Source organism: Physeter macrocephalus, chromosome 18, assembly GCF_002837175.3.
Source record: "Physeter macrocephalus isolate SW-GA chromosome 18, ASM283717v5, whole genome shotgun sequence".
Taxonomy (NCBI): domain Eukaryota; kingdom Metazoa; phylum Chordata; class Mammalia; order Artiodactyla; family Physeteridae; genus Physeter; species Physeter macrocephalus.
In genome coordinates, this window is record NC_041231.1 from 92,200,494 (window position 1) to 92,220,209 (window position 19,716).

General features: G+C 38.4%; 1 protein-coding gene across 10 annotated transcripts in view; it reads right to left on the bottom strand.

Moving 5' to 3' along the window:
* CDKAL1 (CDK5 regulatory subunit associated protein 1 like 1) overlaps nt 1-19,716 on the bottom strand; it is a 678,378-nt gene that overhangs the window by 274,264 nt on the left and 384,398 nt on the right. For all 10 annotated transcript variants that reach the window (XM_024121827.3, XM_024121823.3, XM_028479372.2 and 7 more), the window contains one exon: nt 8,866-9,032. In XM_024121827.3, coding sequence (XP_023977595.1) covers nt 8,866-9,032 — 167 coding nt within the window. The remainder of the gene's footprint in view (nt 1-8,865; nt 9,033-19,716) is intronic.

Here is a 19,716-nt window from a genome sequence, read left to right on the forward strand (position 1 = left end):
ACTCCCTTCCAATCCCACCATATACACAACATTACTCTCATTGGATGAAGACCGGCCTTCGGTGTGGTTGGTGGTGGTTCATTTCGCTTGCCCCATGATCTCTTCCGTTCCACATTATTGTACATATCCACTTTTCATTGCCCATCACAATTTGTTTTAAAAACAGAACGTTTTCATTATGTTTAAGTAGAGAATTGCATGCAGAAATACAGTCAAGAAGGTTTTTTTCGCTTAACTTATGTGGAACCAAAACGTCAAAGCGATTCACACAACCAAGTTGGTGCAAACGATTTTCACCGCTTGATTTGGATATTTTTGAGTATGTCGGCTGTCTCCCGCGTGGTATAACACTGACTGTTCTCAACTAATGTCTCGATTTGATCGCTATCAACTTCAACTGGTCTACCCGACTGTGGAGCATCGTCCAGCGAGAAATCTCCAGCACGAAACTTTGCAAACCACTTTTGACACATTCAATCAGTCACAACACCTGCTCCATACATTGCACAAATCTTTTTTTGCATTTTGATTTCATTTTCACCTTTCTTGAAATAATAAAGCATAATATGCCGAAAATGTTGCTTTTTTCCTTCCATCCTCAATATTAAAATGGCTACCCAAAAATTCACCAATTTTGGACTTCCCTGGTGGCGCAGTGGTTAAGAATCCAGCTGCCAATGCAGGCGACACGGGTCCGAGCCCTGGTCTGGGAAGATCCCACATGCTGCGGAGCAACCAAGCCCGTGCGCCACAACTACTGAGCCTGTGCTCTAGAGCCCGCGAGCCATAACTACTGAGCCTGCGTGCCACAACTACTGAAGCCCGTGCACCTAGAGCCCGTGCTCTGCAACAAGAGAAGCCACTGCAATGAGAAGCCTGTGCACCGCAACGAACAATAGACCCCGCTTGCTGCAACTAGAGTAAGCCCGCATGCAGCAACAAAGACCCAATGCAGCCAAAATATAAATAAAATTTTTAAAATTCACCAGTTTTGATGTCTTTTTTTAAATGCACGCTGATATGACAGCTGTCACATACAATCTAACAAAATTGTTTAGGATGAAGTTAAAGAAAACTAAGTGCTACTAGAGCCAAGTTTTTTTCTTACAGAAAAAAACTAAATGAACCTTTTGGCCAACCCTACACACACACACACACACACACACACACACACACACACACACACACAGTTCCAGATGTTTGACTATGACACCACTTTCTTTATAAAGCATTTGCTGAGGCCTTTTTACTTATCATCTTGACCCATATTTTATCCCTATGTCCCTACATTCTTTTCCTTTCAGGAAAATGATCATCTCTTTTGGCAATGAACATCAGTATGTCTCTGAATTTCACTGGCAATAAACTTAGGCCAATGGCAAGAGATAAAATGATGATTTTGGTGGCTGCAAAGTTCAGATAGTTTTTATCGCAAAGTGGATTAAATCATATTATGATAACCAAAGCCAATTTGACTATTTATATTCCTCTGCTGGATCTAGACTCCCATCCATGCTATCTGGTAATTCAGAAATTGTAACTGAGGGCAGCAGGGAGGCCCACAGGGTGGGTCTCTGTATAAATTATTGCTGGCCATATAAACAGAATCTTACAACAAGGCATTTTCCATTGTTCTCCCCCAAAAGACAGAGAAACCCCATATTTTCAACATGAGAAACATTCATGCACAAAATAGTTCATTTTCCCCCAAAAACACACCTGAGATGATAAGCATAAAATAAAATTCCTGATGAACTGATGAGTCTGTGGCTGTGAGGAGAGCAACAAAGAGCTATTTGTTGAGATCAAGTCTATCTATTTAAGAGCTCATTTCTTTTCTGGGTCCTCTGGCCTGCATGTTACCCCGAGGTTTAATCACCCAGACAGAACATTACAAACTGAAGCTCAGTAGTCATAAGCAATAAGCTATGGAAGTTTTTCCGAGGAGCTGTTGAGCTCAAGGAAAGCTGAGGCTAATTGGGCAGGGCTGCGGTTAGGAGCTGGAGCCTGAAGAGGGAACAAGGGAGGATCACAGGATGGAACGGGGTGAGACACGAGTAGGCGCAGAGGTGCAAATGTTTTGGTAGAAGGGCCAGACTGAAGCTTTGCTGGCGCTCAGATCCAGATCCTGCCAAGGAGGAGCAGGGCTGGAATGTGGGGTGGGGCCCACAATCCTGCTTATGTGGCGCAGCATTTAAATTTCACGGTGTACCACGAGGAGTCAAGTCATCCGGCACACACGGCTGGGCCATAACCCCCATTCCTTTCCAGGGGGGCTGCTCTCAGCTCTCATAATTCGGCCTGATAAGCTTTTTATTAAGTATCTGAATCCTTTTAAGATTTGACGGTGGGCTTCCCTGGTGGCGCAGTGGTTGCGCGTCCGCCTGCCGATGCAGGGGAACCGGGTTCGCGCCCCGGTCCGGGAGGATCCCGCGTGCCGCGGAGCGGCCGGGCCCGTGAGCCATGGCCGCTGGGCCTGCGTGTCCGGAGCCTGTGCTCCGCAGAGGGAGAGGCCACAACAGTGAGAGGCTCGCGTGCCGCAAAAAAAAAAAAAAAAAAAAAAAAAAAAAAAAAAAAAACGATTTGATGGTTTCCTCCCCCTAAATTTTCAGATAGGCACAAACTTTGGTTTCCAGTTTTAGAGGTTTCACTGACCTCTTGAAATCTATTCACAAATGCCAGGTTAAGAATGAAGTAAAGGGCTGATGATTCTAATCAGTAAGAAACGGGGTACCAACAGTCACACAAACCACACTGACAAGTTCCAAAGGCTATAGTACATGGATGGCAGAAATAAAGGATTTTTCCTTTCCATTTCCTTGCTCAAAACAAATCACTGAGCATGTCCTTCTATTCACCAAAAGGGTGAAATAGTTTGTAAACAACAGCACAAAATCTATTTGCATATTTTTCTATTATTCTGGAAAGTATAAGCCTTAAGGAAAAAAAAAAAAGTTTAAAGACCCATGTGAACTGTTGACTTCAATTTGGAAACTCTGTACTGCTTTGATGGAACATAAGCACAGCAGGTACTGTGTTTGCTATTATTTTGAAACTATGAGGCATTTTTCAAAAGTCTGCCAAGCCAAACATACTATTAATGTTCATAAATTACCATGCAGCAAAGTCCTTGACAGATATCTACTGTCTTACCAGATAAATTAATTTTGCTAAATGTACTATTAGATTGGAACGTAAGGTCATTTAAATAGAAGTAAATATACAAAAATCAAGGGTAGCAGGAAACTGACTTGTAGTGACTAAAAGATCTCTCAACCGAAAACAGATGGAACATTTAAAATACCACTATGACTAACCTTACGCAATGCAACACATATAATATAAATAACAGAAATATACTAAATATAAATCTTTAAAGAACTTATACATTTTAATTCAAGCTGAATAAAATGTAGCATATCAATGTGAATATGAGTGTCAATATTCTCAGCAATATTCTACAGAGTAATAGAAATTTTAAAATAACCAATTTGCTTTACTTATAATTTGAATGTAGGGAAAAGTCCTTCATAACAAGCATTTGCACTCCAAATTAATCAACCTGCCCTCTCTGTTCCAGGCTGTAAGTGATGCACTAAAATTCTGATATGACTTTAAGACATACAGGCATTTTCAAGGAAGATAACAGTTATTTTAAATTATTCATAACATAAGGAGAACCAGAATAGCTTAGATAAATAAAATCCACAGATAATTCCCATATCCCTTTCTGGTCAACAGCTTTAATATCTTTTCCCTACCAGCCAACCCATAAAATGAAAAACAAGACAAATTGCCTGATTTTAATTTCTCCTCCTTGACCATCCACTGCTGACTTCTCTGACGGAGACTATAAAAAGCAGTGAAAGCTAAGAAGCAGGAAGGAGAAGAAAGAAGCTAAAAGCCTAGAAAATCTACAAATTCAATAATCATATAATGAGCTCATTTGCTCTAGGTAGTCCTAAAGATACTATCTGTCACTACACTATTTTAGCAGGGCAAATAATAAAGCATATCCCTTAGATGGATTCTCCTCCACCATCTAGTAATTCTTCACAAAAGTGTGACTCAGAAGTGAGAAACACATATGACAACCATCCACAAACTCTTCCAAAACTAGATGCTCAGCCCAGATATGAAGGTACCTCAATATGTATAAGACAAGCAGTCGAAGAACAGCTAAACTTAGAGCCAACACATCATTCCATACACGTTTACTAAACGCATGTCATCACAGGCACTGAAATGCCAAGACAAACAATACAGCCTCTTCCTAAAGGTGATAACAGTTTTGGTGTTGGATTTACGTGTAAATAAATAATGATGCACCATGATGAGTGCCCAGAGAGATAGGCTGGACAGAGTCTGACAAAGCATGCCAGGAATCTGGGAAATATCTGAGCAGGCTTTATGGAAGATGCAGTATAGTGGAGAGCATTTTAGAGTCAGACAGGATTAGAAACTCATTCAGCTGCTAATTAGTTATGTAACTTGGCCAATTATTAAAGCTTTCTAAGACTTGGCTTCTCAATAAATAAAATAAGCATAATGATATCTATATAGCTAGCTTACTGTAAGAAGGAAAAGAGATAATATGTGTTAAGCAAGCAGTATGGTTTCTGGAAAATCATAAACGCCCAAGAAATTGTACTGATGTTATTATGATTATTATTAAGCAGTGTTGAATAATGTTATCAGTGTCTCTGGTGCCCAGGGACCAGGGGCCATTGCATCACTGTCACTGGCCACATCACACCTGGCTGGGTTCATATGTGTTATGTTCAGTCTGAATTAATACCTTAGCTGTGGGCTACCTACAACACAGAGGGCAAAACTAAGCAAAGTAGTTTCAAGAGTAATCAAATTCACAAGCTGCTCCACCTAGAAGGTCAGAGTTCATTAAACAGGAATATGCCAGTGTTATTCTCTTAGCGATATCAACAGGAAAGCAAACACAGAGGGAAAATATCTCTTATTTGCCACTATAGGGGCAATATATTAGTCCACATATGTATTAGTCAACATATGTATTTCCATTAAGGACCCGTTTTTTTAACGGAAAAACCCGAACGGACATTTTGGCCAACCCAATAGTAGCAAATATTAGTGTATCTGATTAACTCAATGCTAACAACTGTCATCATGTGGTAAGTATGAAACGGGAAGAAGTTAAAGTAAAAATAGCAGGAGTATAAATTGGTTAAAAAAAATACAGCCTACACAGGAGGCCTCATAAGGGTAGCAAAGGGAAGAGCCAACAGGGATGTAATGGAGGAAGCATCTCAAGGACCCTGTACGTCATGACAAAGAGCTTATCTTTATTATTTATGGGTAACGAAGAGGTATTACAGACCTAAGATGAGGTAAAATATTTTTTAATCTCCTGTCTTATCTATTGTTTCTACCTCATATCCAAATTTAATAAGTATTACATAAGCTTATCATTATGTTTCTTCAATTCCAGGGTGTTTTCCCACCATATATATATGGTATACATATATATAGATATGTTTGAGATATCTTTGACACTTATGTCATCATTTAAAATGAATCCCATATGGTTTTTTAGGGCAGTGACAAGTTAAAAATAGGGTTTGTAGGTATTCCAATTAGATACTTGACTTTGCCTGTTAGGGATTAAGAATTCTCCCTCCTTTCCTTTTATTCATTACACATTTATTCAATATCTACTATATAAAGTGCCACACATAATGTTAGACTCTCAATTAAAAGCTAGACGTGCATCCTACGTTAAGTGGGATATCTTCTGTCCCTTGGAAGATTTAATAAAATGTATTTCCAACAGACCTATTTTTCCACACCATACGTTTAAACAATGATAGAAACTTTGGTATTTTCCTTTAAATGATTTCTCCTTTAAAGTGTGCAGTTAAAAAAAAAAACTGGTAAAAGAGTTTAAGAGAAAAATCTCAAGAGTCAGGTGAATGTGAAGTGAACATAACCAAGAGGAAGGAAAACAGTCCCGTGAAGTGCTCTATAATTAAAGTCTGTAGTGTGAAGCATCTTCCAGAAACACAAGAAGGCTGGGTCCTACCAATACAATTCGCCAGAAACCCTCACCGTAAGTGTATTAAACCATCAGAGTAGTTTTTCAAGAGTGGCTTCCTTCTATCCCGGCAGTTAAAAAAAAATCATCACCTGTCATTCACTGGTGTTATGTTTTTCCCCCATTTTCAGCTTTTCCCGTTTCTTTTTTTTTCTTATTGATGAATTCTCTTCAGCACTTGAGGTAAGTCATGTAATTTCTTCAGAGCAGTCTCAGCTTAGTGAGAGGAAAATGGGGAAAAAATGGGGAAATACGACGCATTGTGGGTGCGGGGTTAGGCTCCGTGGGGTTGGCTCCCTTCCCTCATGTCCTTTTTTCACACTTGGAAGCCAGTGATGCCTGTGGAGCTCAGATACCTTTCCTGTTACAGAAGGATGTGTTTGTAGGACACTGCGAGCTTGAAGCTCTGCCACTCAGAGGAGGATGAGAACCACCAAGGTGTGCAGGTCTTGTCAAAGCGACAGAGGAAGACTTGAAAAGCTCTTGCTTCCAGATACTTGGGTTTTCTCGTTCTAGCACATCTTTGTTTGTTTATCTCCGTTGGTTCTGTTTCCTCTGGACTGCTCTCTCCTTTGCTGTGGAACCACAGGATGGAATTACTCCCTGCATATCAAGTGGAGGGGAATGGGTGGCTTTCTTTGGGACAAACTCTCACCCTTGAAGCTCATTTACTTTGTCATCTTGTGCTGCCTCTTCTGGCCAGACGACTTCAAAGTTCAAGATGATAGAGTGGGCTCTACAATTTATTTTATGAAAAAGGCTCTTGCTTTATTCATCTTTTATTCATTCATTTATTGAGCCACTAATGGGTGGGGTAGATCAACAGATAGATATGACAAGGTCCTCGCCTCGTGAAAATGAGAATGTAGGAGGGAAGGCCAACATTATAGATAGCTTAAAGCAAGAATTTTTAAAAGGTAATTTTATGACAATTGTAACTTGTTATCACTCTAACTACAATCTATGAACTAAACACTTGTGCTCTTCCAGGTAAAGCGTAAAGCTACATTTACCGTCCTCTGTTGATTTTTAGCAGCTCTTCTGGAGCATCTATTCGGAGGTCAAAACTCTATAGCACTACTTTAGATGCTGGGCATTAGGGTTTGCTATAAACGCGACACTGGTTTCTGCAATCTTGCAATTAATTAAAGGGTTGAGTTTATTCCAAGAGATATTAGGTTTCTCATCACAGAGCCAATACAAGATTTTTTTTCCCCTTGTGTTTACTCCCCACCTGAACTTCTCTCACTGTAGCCCCACCTGAACTGCTCTGACTCTAGCTACTAATGTTCCCTTGAAATTTGATAAGATTTTTTAAATCCAAAGAAACTGGGGTGTTATCAGCTGTATATTGGCAGGGCTTACTTCTCTTCCTACCCACCATATATCCAACACATCTCCTGATCTTCATGATGGATGCCTCACATTTACTGCAAACATAGCAAGACTGATATAGCTCTTAGCAGATTTGATTTTTACAGAGAATCACTTGCTTTTTCAAGTGCCACGTCAGAGGGTTAAGTAAAAACTGACATGCCTGTGGCTTACTTTTAAATAGCAAATCATAATAGTCACACACTGTCCAAAGTACCAAAGTTAACATATAAATCACACACCTTTACTAAAAAGATCTGGTTGGGAAAATGTGAATAACAAAATTGAAATCGCTAAATTTCTTCATTAGATATTTATAATTAACGATCAGATTGCGATCCACTCTGTTTTCAGAATTTCTACAATAGGTTGCTGATAGCAGGGTGGCTTTTCAACAACAACCTCAACAAGTATAGGCCTCAAATCAAATCAACAGAAATAATCTTTGAATATTCATTCACATTAAATTTCAGCCACTATACTTGCTTTTAGAATTCTGAAATGTCATTTTTCTGTACAAACTAACTGCAAAGAACACAACTGATAAAAACATAAGTGAGTTGTTTCTGTACTTTGCACATGACTCTCCAACGGCACTTATTAGATTTCTTATTCTTAACTATGGGCCTAATAGCATAATCTTATTTCTCAAATAATAATCATGGATCCCAGCATGTACTTTTTCATTTACATGGTTGTTCCCTTGTCCATATTCTTTGCTCATATTTATTGTATCATTCGTCATCAGGTACCACAGTTACTTGTACACATGTCCATTTTCCTAGTTTAATAGTAAGCTACTTGAGAGTAGGCACTCTGTTCATCCATGGAAGGTATAAAAACAAAACCAAGGATCTTGCATTATCATAACTCCTTTTTTCACAGTGACCGCAAGAGAATCAAGTGGAAGACTACAAAGCTCTACGTCTCTTTGATTTCATTTTTCCCCTAACTATCGCCAGACAAAAGAATCAAATTTAAAACATCCTTAAACTCCACTGCACAGTATCCTTACTGGTAGGGCTAACAGCAGTTCAGATAATGCAATGTTCACAGTTGGTTGCAAAATCAATGCAACGTAGTAGCAGTCCTGAAATAGACAAGGGTTATAGACAGAGGAACTGAGGCAAATTTATGCATTGGAAAACTGAAAGGCTGTAAGGAAGAAACAAAGAACTGGCACAAGACGGCAAATACTGGAAAATCTAGGCAACATTAATTAATGGTGAGGAAGCAGAAACAAGATGTGCCGACTGACAAAGAAGGGACTTGAAATTCCCGATTCATTCTTGGTAACGTGAGACCACAAAAAAAAAGACGTGAAAGTGGTTTTAAATGAAACTCATGTGATGATGCTGAGGCTGCCACTTTGTCTGGATTGGCTCGTCTCTGTGTCAGCATGGAAATGGGGTGCTTTTCCTTACCTCCAGATGCTCTAAAATATAGGGCGGATTTGTCATGCCAAGCCTCAGCATTGCTCCCTCAGGAATCACTTCAACCAGCTTCCACAGCAGTGCGGGAAGACTGGTGCCAATATCTCTGCCATAAGCCCCTGTGTCTTCACTGGTCAACCATATTTCACAAACACCCTCTGTGAATCAAAGGAGATAATTAACAAATCTGTTGCAGAGCCGTTCCCTTCATCATACAGCTGCTCACTCATTTTAATGCAGTATTTCTCAACACTGATATGCAGGCAGCCTGGGTATTCAATTGCAGAGAAAAAGCAGCTTATCCCATGGTGGCACTGGGTCATTAAGTTCATTTTATGAACACCAGAGAGTTACAACAATGCTGTAAATTATCAGTGCGTCCTATGGAGTGATTAACATTCACAGCCAATCAGTTCAACCATGCTTCCTCCAAAGCACTTTGATCAAGACTAAAGCTTTATTTAGTCCCATCACAGACAATACCTAGTTTATTGAATAGCAAAACCCCCAGAACTGAAACAGTCACTCCACAAAACAGGTACTATCAGCAGTTAGCTCACTAATCAGTGTCACCGACCCAAGGAAAATGTCAAGTGTTGTTAAAGTTTGACTCACAAATTATTAATGATGAGGTACCCATTTCTCCTGTAGTAACCATGCTAATTTGTTCTCTTAATTCAATTAAGAACAGAGTGCATTATATTGCTGCATTCAAAGAAGTTGGCTGCTGTATAAACTAAGCATCTGTGTTGAAAAAGCTGTTAACTAAAAATAGAACAGGTTGCATCCTATTTTCCATCAATCAGATTTTATAAAAATGTATCTATGTTTCCATGTTGTTGTTGTTATAAAGAATCCTGACTTCCAATATTACCGGCCTGCAATAACATTCTTCCAGAAATTGAAAGGAAATACTTCTGGATCACCTAGTATTACTTAAAATAAATAAAGCAGAGTTAGCAAGAGCCACCCAAGTTTTCAGGGCACACAGAGTCTTTCTGAAGGCATATTCAATTAAAGGATTAGCCTGTTTTAAAAGGCCAAATGATTCACAAGGCTAAAATAAACAGTGAAATGGGCCTGTGAAATTTGTTCATGCTAACGTGATTTGTTGCTTCTGAAGAACCTCAACACACACACAAGGCACACAAACAAAGAAGACAGCCTGAACCAAAAGCAGAAGTTTCTAGGAAGAGTCTTAAAATTAAAATTTTAAATTGTCTTTAGTTGACAGAACAGAATAATTTCAAAAATACATTTAAATATTCCTAGCCAAGAGAGACAACAAATAGAACACATAGCTTCTATGTGAACGTGAACTTAAAACTTACAGAACAAAGAAGCAAAAAGGAAAGATCTTCACTCTCTTTAACATGTTCCACAGAGGTGGAAAAATATATCAATACATGAAGCTAACATCTCCAGTCACTATTCTTTCCTTTAGAAGAAGAGATATATTTACTTTATCAACAAACTAGGCAACCTCCATAAAAACATGTTCACTTTTCCCCACTTTACTATCTTTCTGAGACAAGCACATCCTCACCCACACCCAGACAACATGGAAAATACAAGGTTAGAAATAAAATTAGTTTCCCAAAATTAAAGAACAGGAGACATCAAAAAACAGCTCCATTTTACAAGTTAGAGATGTTTTTAGTACTTGAAAATCAATAATGTTATGAATATATGGGATTTCTTAATTTAAATATGTAGTTTCAGAAATTAATAAACCTTTGCTTAGTTTTAATCATTTAATAAAAAGTTTTATCCTCAAAGTAAATAATCTGGCATGTCCACAGGCTACCTTTGTAGCTCTATAGTTTTATAAATATTCTCTGTACATGGAGTAAACATTTTTCTCTTGAAAAAAATTGGTTGCAATTAGTGGTATTATCTGTATTTTAATATTACATATGCCATCAGACACTGGACTCATACAACCTTTTTTTAAAAAATCTTATCGCAAAATCCACTCCAGGAAAGAGATGGCTAAGTAACAACATAAATGGATTTTAAAACACTCTGAAAGAGGTTATAAAAACAGGACATTATCCATGATTTTCCAGTTACTGGCATCTGAGCAACACAATATGAATATTTTAAAATGAACAGAATAATTTTAATTTATAATTTTTCCATCCAAATGGTTCCATGTTACGCCTTATGTAGAGAGAGCGAGTTCCTGGAACAGTGCCTTGCTGTTGCTAGATGAATATAGAAAGGGAAAAATCGCTAGGAATAGGAATGGGAATAACAGCCACGCAGAAAACAGCATCCAGCTCTTCAAGCTGCATAGGTGGGGACCAACAGCCCCCTGGCGGGCTGCAACTTCAAATTAAATCACATGAAGAGGAAGCAGCTGTAACACTACATCAGCAACAACAGGAATAAATGTTCTTGATGTCTCCAAGATCAAGGCTGCTAAAATGCTCTCTATAATAGCAACCTGGTTTAAAACACAATGAAATAAGAAAGCATGTGCAAAATGTGAAATCCTTGGACTTGAGAAGAACTGTGCCTTGCCAATTCAACCCCAAAATTTGTCAAAGATGATTCTGCTCTTAACGTGAGAAAGTTCAGGTTTATAAGGTTATATTTCAAGCATTCATTCTAATGAGAGCTGATCCCTCCCACAGTTAGGCCACAGAAAGCCGTTTCATAGTAAAGGTGAAGCTCAGGGTGGAATCCGAAGTCCTGTGATTATTCACAGTGCAAGCAGTGCCTGTCAGGTCAGCTTGCATATGAATTCACCAGGGAAACCGAAGGCTGCAGTCTGTAATCACTAATGGATACTGGGACACACATGCATGCTTTGAGCTGCACTCTTAATTGGCTATACTTATGGACAGAAGTGCTTGCCTAAACAGCTTCATTCCTTAAGGACTTCAGTTATGAGCTACATTCCTTTGCACATTCATTTCTTTATTCATCCATCAAACGTTTATTAAGCCCTTACCTACTATGTGCCCTGCAGCTCTTCCAGCTCATGACAGATATGGATTCATCATTAAACTTCTATGATCTAAGACTGGCTATTACTCAGGCGCCGGTGAGGGGACACTTGACAGACATCCTGGGAACTTCATATACATCCCTATCAGTGGTGATGTGGAGGCAGATGGGTACTGGAGAACACAGCCTTAGAAACCAAGATCAAGGGCGAACTGAACTGGCTTGACGTGGGTATGATGTCAACCCCAATGAGACAGACCCCCATCTACACTGTAACATGGATTTTGACTAACACATGCCAGAAAAACAAACACATGAAAACAAAAAAGAGAAGCAGGCAGGAAGAATTGAGATAAGAGAAGTGAATGCCCAGTAAAAACTCCCAAGCCTGTAATAAATACATGCAAAAAAAGAAAGTGGTGGGTAGAAATTCAGGAGACAGGAATGAGGCTTTTTTTAAACATCCAAGGAGGAATCTTACTTTCTCCTAAAATTGTTCATCTACCGGACTTTTGTTCATGTTCCTAAAATTATTCAGTGTATCTGACTTTTCTAATGAACATTAGGTTCATAACATCATCTATCATCCTTTTGTTGTGTTAATTTTGGTTAAAAAAAAAAAAGCAAACACTAGGAAGAAATGAAATGCAACTTACAAAGGAAAATGCTTCAAAAAGTTAAGTTACTGGAATCCATTATCATTTTACCCAAGTAATTACAGATCAGCCTATAGTTCTAACACTACTTTTTCCTGAATAGAGAGCAGCTACAACAGCTGCATTCTGATCTCTGCTTCATAGTAATTTGAGATGACAGAGGATGGAAAAAGTAGAAGACATAAAAGGTTAATAATAAAAGAAAGATAATATTCTCAGTAAAATAGTCTCACAACAAAGAAAATCTTTTCTGAAAAACCAAACTTTGCCAAAACTGAAGTTCAAAAGATTATGACTCACTATAACTCTTCCTGTGTACGAGCTTCATTGTAACAAATTAAAATATGGGCGAAGATTGATTTTATCTGGTCAGAGAAGTGATATTTCTCTGGTAGCTTTTGCTTTCTCACTGGGGAAAATTTCCATCATAATAAATTGTTTCAATTATTCCATATGAGTAGAGTCTCTAAAAATAGAGATTATAAAAATATAAAAACTGTAAACAGTGATTAATTGGATCAATAGTTAAAAAACACTAGATGGTAAGAAAATCTACATCAATTAAACATAATTATTAAAAAAATCACCTCATGTGGAGAAAAGGGAATCCTCCTACCCTGTTGGTGGGAATGTAAACTGGTACAGCCACTATGGAGGTTTCTCAAAAAACTAAAAATAGAGTTGCCATATGCCCCAGCAATCCCACTCCTGGATGTATATCCAGAGAAAACTATAATTCGAAAAGATAATGCACCCCTATGTTCATAGCAGAACTATTTACAATAGCCAAGACGTGAAAGCAATCTAAATGTTCGACAGGTAAATGGATAAGATGTGGTACATACACATACACAATGGAATATTACTCAGCCATGAAAAAAGAGTTAAATAATGCCATTTGCAGCAGCATGGATGGACCCAGAGATTATCATACTAAGTGAAGTAGGTCAGACAGAGAAAGACAAATACCATACAATATCACTTATATGTGAAATCTAAAATATGACACAAATGAACTTATTTACAAAACAGAAAACAGACTCACAGACATAGAAAACAAACTTATGGTTACCAAAGGGGAGGCAGTGGGGAGGGATAAAATAGGAGTTTGGGATTAGCAGAATCAAACTACTATATATAAAATAGATAAACAACCAGGTCTTACTGTATAGCACAGGGAACTATATTCAATATCCCATAATAAACCATAATGGAAAAGAATATGAAAAAGAATACACACACACATACACTCTCACACATATATATGTATAACTGAATTACTTTGTTATATACCAGAAACTAACATAGCATTGTAAACCAACTATACTTCAATAAAAAAAAAAAATCACCTCAAAGTCTGCTGTATCTTTCTTCCTCAGAAGATGTGTTCTCTCTCTTCCTCTACCTTGTGCTCTCCACTACTAGCCTTGCCTTTCCCTCCTCCCACAATTCCATCCCCTAGCCTTTCACCATCATCCATCCCAGCCTTCATTATCCATTTTCTTCTATGGCCAATAAGGAATATGAATTATACACTATCTGTAATGTTTATTTAATATGCATTACATTCTCTGCTCTTAATTCCCCATTCTCTCTTTTAAGGGTCACAGTGTATACTAACTAGATTTTTATGGGCTCTTTCTTCCTAAAAAATAATCTTAAGACAATTCACAAATGAATATGACCCTCTGTTTAAGCATTTGAAAGGTCATGGAAATTTCTTCAATGGCAATGTTTCTAAGTAATAATATACACAGGAAGCCTTCTACCTGTTTAGCTTATTCATTTAATAGTGAATTAGACAATATACCTCCTTTGGTCCCTTCTGATCCTGTTATTAGACACTCAATGGTCTTATGTTTCTCATTTAGATAACAAAGGACTTAAATAACAATTTTATTAAAGATAGCATCACAGCAGATCCAGTCAAGGCTATCTTTTATAGAATAATGATCTATCACTGATAAATACCCAATTAATAGGCCACCACAGAAGACAGTTATTAACTAGGTAATTCTTCAATTATATTATGTTTATACTACTTTTTTAAACTTTTGAAAAAAGTTTATTAGTGACCTGAAGGGTTTTCTTTTCCTCTTAATATTTTTTATTTTTTAAATTAATTAATTAATTAATTAATTTTCGGCTGCGTTGGGACTTCGTTGCTGCGCGCGGGCTTTCTCTAGTGGCGGCGAGCAGGGGCTACTCTTCGTTGCGGTGTGCGGGATTCTCATTGTGGTGGCTTCTCTTGTTGCAGAGCACAGGCTCTAGGTGCGTGGGCTTCAGTAGCTGTGGCACGTGGGCTTCAGCAGTTGTGGCTCGTGGGCTCCAGAGCACAGGCTCAGTAGTTGTGGCACACGCGCTTAGTTGCTCCACGGTATGTGGGATCTTCCCGGACCAGGGCTCAAACCTGTGTCCCCTGCATCGGCAGGCGGATTCGTAACCACTGTGCCAACCAGGGAAGCCCTCTCCTTTTTATTTGAACAGTGCTAAATTTTAAGAAAAGTTTCAAGAGTAGTACAACGAATCCCTGTACCTCTTTCACCTAAACCCAGGAATAATATTTTGTCACGTTTGTGAGCACTCTCTCCACATCCACAAATACAAGTTTGTTTGTTTTTTTCCTGAACCATCTGAGAATTAGTTGCAGACATTAGGGCACTTTACCTCTAAATATGTCAGCATATAGCTTCTAAGATCAAGAACATTCTCCCTTACATTCTCACAACACAACCACTCCTGCAGGCAAACCTAACACTGGATGACACCATAGTCAAAACTCTATGCTTTGTCGTTTGCTGTTCCCTCTGTCTAAAATGCCTTTCACTCTTCTTGAGTAATGAATACCTCTTCCAGGAAACTTTCCTGACCAACCAGACTAATTCAAATGCTCCTCTCCTGTGCTTCCAAGCATCTTGTACAAAATTCTGTAATACAATGTGTTATAATTATTGGTTTAATTGTTTGTGTCGCCTGATAGGATGCAAGCATCTTCTGGGCAGAGATGCAAAAATCTTCCTAATACACATATGCCTAGGACCTATTATAGTGCTTAGCACATAGGAAGCACTCAATAAACTTTGGTTCCATGAATCAATTTAATAAGATTGCGTGCAGTAAAAATGACTAATTAAGTTTAATTTAACTAACATTTGACAAGCACCTCTTCCTTGTTCCCACAAAGGTATATATAAACACACATGTATGCACATGCATACACACACAAACATGGAGTGTACACAGCAGTGTACAAGGTTCTGCATTAGGCAATAAGGAAATATCAAAACGAATTTTCTTTGGAAACTATGAAAATGTAGCTTGAATGTTGCAAAGTTTGTTGCGTAGTATCTTAACTTCTAAGCAATCTTCCTCAAAGTTCCTTATTACCCTAGAGTGATCGTTGGATAGCATGGCAAGTGAATAAAAACCATCTTTTACTTAGCAGTTAAGACTTTCTGCTTACACGTAGGTTCAGATGGACCAATTACCCGTAAATCAATTAAACTTTAAAATGATCTTTTTTAGTGCTTGAATGATAAGAGTTAACAAAGAGACAGTATTTCCAGAGCATGCTGACATCTGTGATTACAGTCATACTCAGAAAAACTGTTGTTGGCATAAATTGATAATGTTCCTGCTAAATAAAAACAACCTGTTTATTTCTTTTTGAAGGTCATAATCAGATAAAAATTGTTTATTTCCACACTTCCATAAGAATTTGGAAATAATGCAAAGCTAAAAACAAATTAAACACCACAAAATGATGACACGCTTTCTGAAAACAACGTGTCTGACTCCCCAGGCTCCAAAATCTGCAAGAAGCTTCAATGCAACACATTAAGTTTATCCTCTTAATACCAGTGTGTTCTACTCCATATATGGGTTTTTTAAACACTCCTAGAGAGAATACAGACGGCTGCGTCTGTGAAAGAACTCTCTGGTATTTCAGTAGGATGTGGGGAGAGATGTTATCTTATTATTAAAAGAAAGCAAAAGAGGCTCAACTCCCAGCAGTCCAAATAGTACAGATATAAAAGGAAGTAGGAAGAGGAAAGAATAGATAGATACCTGTAAAGCAGTACCTGCTCTCAGAAAAGACTAATATGAGCTGATCATGCTGATGGAAAGAAATTTATCTAGATTCCATGATAAACTTAAAGGGCTACAGAATAGTTTAAAGGGTAAAGAAAGTTAAAGAAGCAAAAAGATTTTGTGTTGTTTTGGCCACTGAACTCAACTACAGAATGAAGAACAAACAGAACTTAAATCTTTACAAGAAGAGAATATTTTTATGATTAACGTTTTCTGGTCCTAAAGGTCTTCCTCAAAAGTGAATTCCAGGCATACACAGTGTCTCTGCACATGGCACACCACCAACTTGAGGTGAGTGTTCTGTGAGGAGCACCAGCACACGTACCACGCTCAGGTGTCGGCTCAGCCATTTCACGAGGACCTCTGGTCTGAAGGGCCGGGGGGAAGGCCTCTGCACAGGGCCCGCTATGAGCAAATGAAACAGACTAAGCACAAAGGAAAACAGGTGGATAGGCTAGGCCTGAAGTGACATTGCCAGATTTATGTCTTTTCCAGATGAAATGTGGATCCTCTAGCAGCAGAAGTAATGGAAGATTTCCCTAAATCTGCCCTTAAGCTTTTCCTTGAGTATGGAACATTTCAAAACTGAATAGTGCGAAGAGAGAGGACCTTCAAGATGGTAGAGATGTAAGACGTGGAGATCAGCTTTCTCCCCACAAATACATCAAAAATACATCTACATTGGAACAACTAGAGAAGACCTACTGAACGCTGGCAGAAGACCTCAGACTTGCCAAAAGTTGTGTGGCGAACAGGGTCTTCGTCAGGCCTGAGCCTGCCAGGCCGCCTATCAGGCCTGAGCCTCTGAGGTGAGAGAGCCGAGTTCAGGACATTGGACCATAAAAGACCCCCTGGCCACATGTAATATCAATCAGCAAGAGCGCTCCCAGAGATCTCCAACTCAATGCTAAGATCCAGCTCCACTCAACGACAAGCAAGCTACAGTGCTCGACACCCCGTGCCAAACAACGAGCAAGACAGGCACACAACCCCACCCATTAGCAGAGAGGCTGCCTAAAATCATAATAAGGCCACAGACACCCCAAAACACACCACCGGACGTGGACCTGCCTACCAGAAAGACAAGATCCAGCCTCATACACCAGGACATAGGCACCAGTCCCCTCCACCAGGAAGCCTATACAACCCACTGAACCAACCTTAGCCACTGGGGGCAGACACCAAAAACAGCGGGAACTACGAACCTGCAGCCTGTGAAAAGGAGACCCCAGACACACTAAGTTAAGCAAAATGAGAAGACAGAGAAACACACAACAGATGAAGGAACAAGGTAAAAACCCACTAGACCAAACAAATGAAGAGGAAATAGGCAGTCTACCTGCAAAGAATTCAGAGTAATGATAGTAAAGATAATCCAAAATCTTGCAAATAGAATGGAGAAAATACAAGAAATGTTTAACAAGGACCTAAATGCACTAACATTCGAATTATAGGGGTCCCAGAAGAAGAAGAGAAAAAGAAAGGGACTGAGAAAATAGTTGAAGAGATTATAGTTGAAAACTTCCCTAATATGGGAAAGGAAACAGTCAATCAAGTCCAGGAAGGGCAGAGAGTCCAATACAGGATAAATCCAAGGAGGAACACGCCAACACACATATTAATCAAACTATCAAAAATTAAATACAAAGAAGAAATATTGAAAGCAACAAGGGAAAAGCAACAAATAACATACAAGGGAATCCCCATAATGTTAACAGCTGATCTTTCAACAGAAACTCTGCAAGCCAGAACGGAGTGGCAGGACATATTTAAAGTGATGAAAGGGAAAAAAACTACAACCAAGATTACTCTACCCAGCAAGGATCTCATTCAGATTCAACGGAGAAATTAAAACCTTTACAGACAACAAAAGCTAAGAGAATTCAGCACCACCAAACCAGCTTTACAACAAACGCTAAAGGAACTTCTCTAGGCAGGAAACACAAGAGAAGGAAAACACCTACAATAACAAACCACAAACAATTAAGAAAATGGTAATAGGAACATACATATCGATAATTACCTTAAATGTAAATGGATTAAATACTCCAACCAACAGACAGAGACTGGCTGAATGGATACAAAAACAAGACCTGTATATATGCTGTCTACAAGAGACCCACTTCAAACCTAGGGACACATACAGACCGAAAGTGAGGGGATGGAAAAAGATATTCCATGCAAAGGGAAATCAAAATAAAGCTGGAGTAGCAATTCTCATATCAGACAAAATAGACTTTAAAATAAACACTATCACAAGAGACAAAGAAGAACACTACATAATGATCAAGGTATCAATCCAAGAAGAAGATGTAACAATTGTAAATATTTATGCACCCAACATAGGAGCACCTCAATACATAAGGCAAATGCTAACAACCATAAAAGGGGAAACTACAGTAACAGAATCATAGTAGGGGACTTTAACACCCCACTTTCAAAAATGGACAGAACAACCAAATGAAAATAAATAAGGAAACACAGGTTTTAAATAAAACATTAAACAAGATGGATTTAATTGATATTTATAGGACATTCCATCCAAAAACAAGAGAATACACTTTCTTCTCAAGTGCTCATAGAACATTCTCCAGGATATATCATACTTGGGTCACAAATCAAGCCTCGATAAATTTAAGAAAATTGAAATCGTATCAAGTATCTTTTCCGACCACAATGCTGCTATTAGAGACTAGATATTACAGGAAAAAAACTGTAAAAAACAAAACATATGGAGGCTAAAATATACGCTACTAAATAACCAAGTGGTCACTAAAGAAATTAAAGAGGAAATCAAAAAATACCTAGAAACAAATGACAATGAAAACACGACGGCCCAAAACCTATGGGATGCAACAAAAGCAGTTCTATGAGGGAAGTTTATAGCAATAAAATCCTACCGCAAGAAACAAGAAACATCTCAAATAAACAACCTAACCTTACACCTAAAGCAATTAGAGAAAGAAGAACCAAAAAACCCCAAAGTTAGCAGAAGGAAAGAAATCATAAAGATCCGATCTGAAATAAATAAAGAAGAAATAAAAAAAAAACAGCAAAGGTCAATAAAACTAAAAGCTGGTGCTTTGAGAAGATAAATAAAATTGATAAAGCATTAGCCAGACTCATCAAGAAAAAAAGG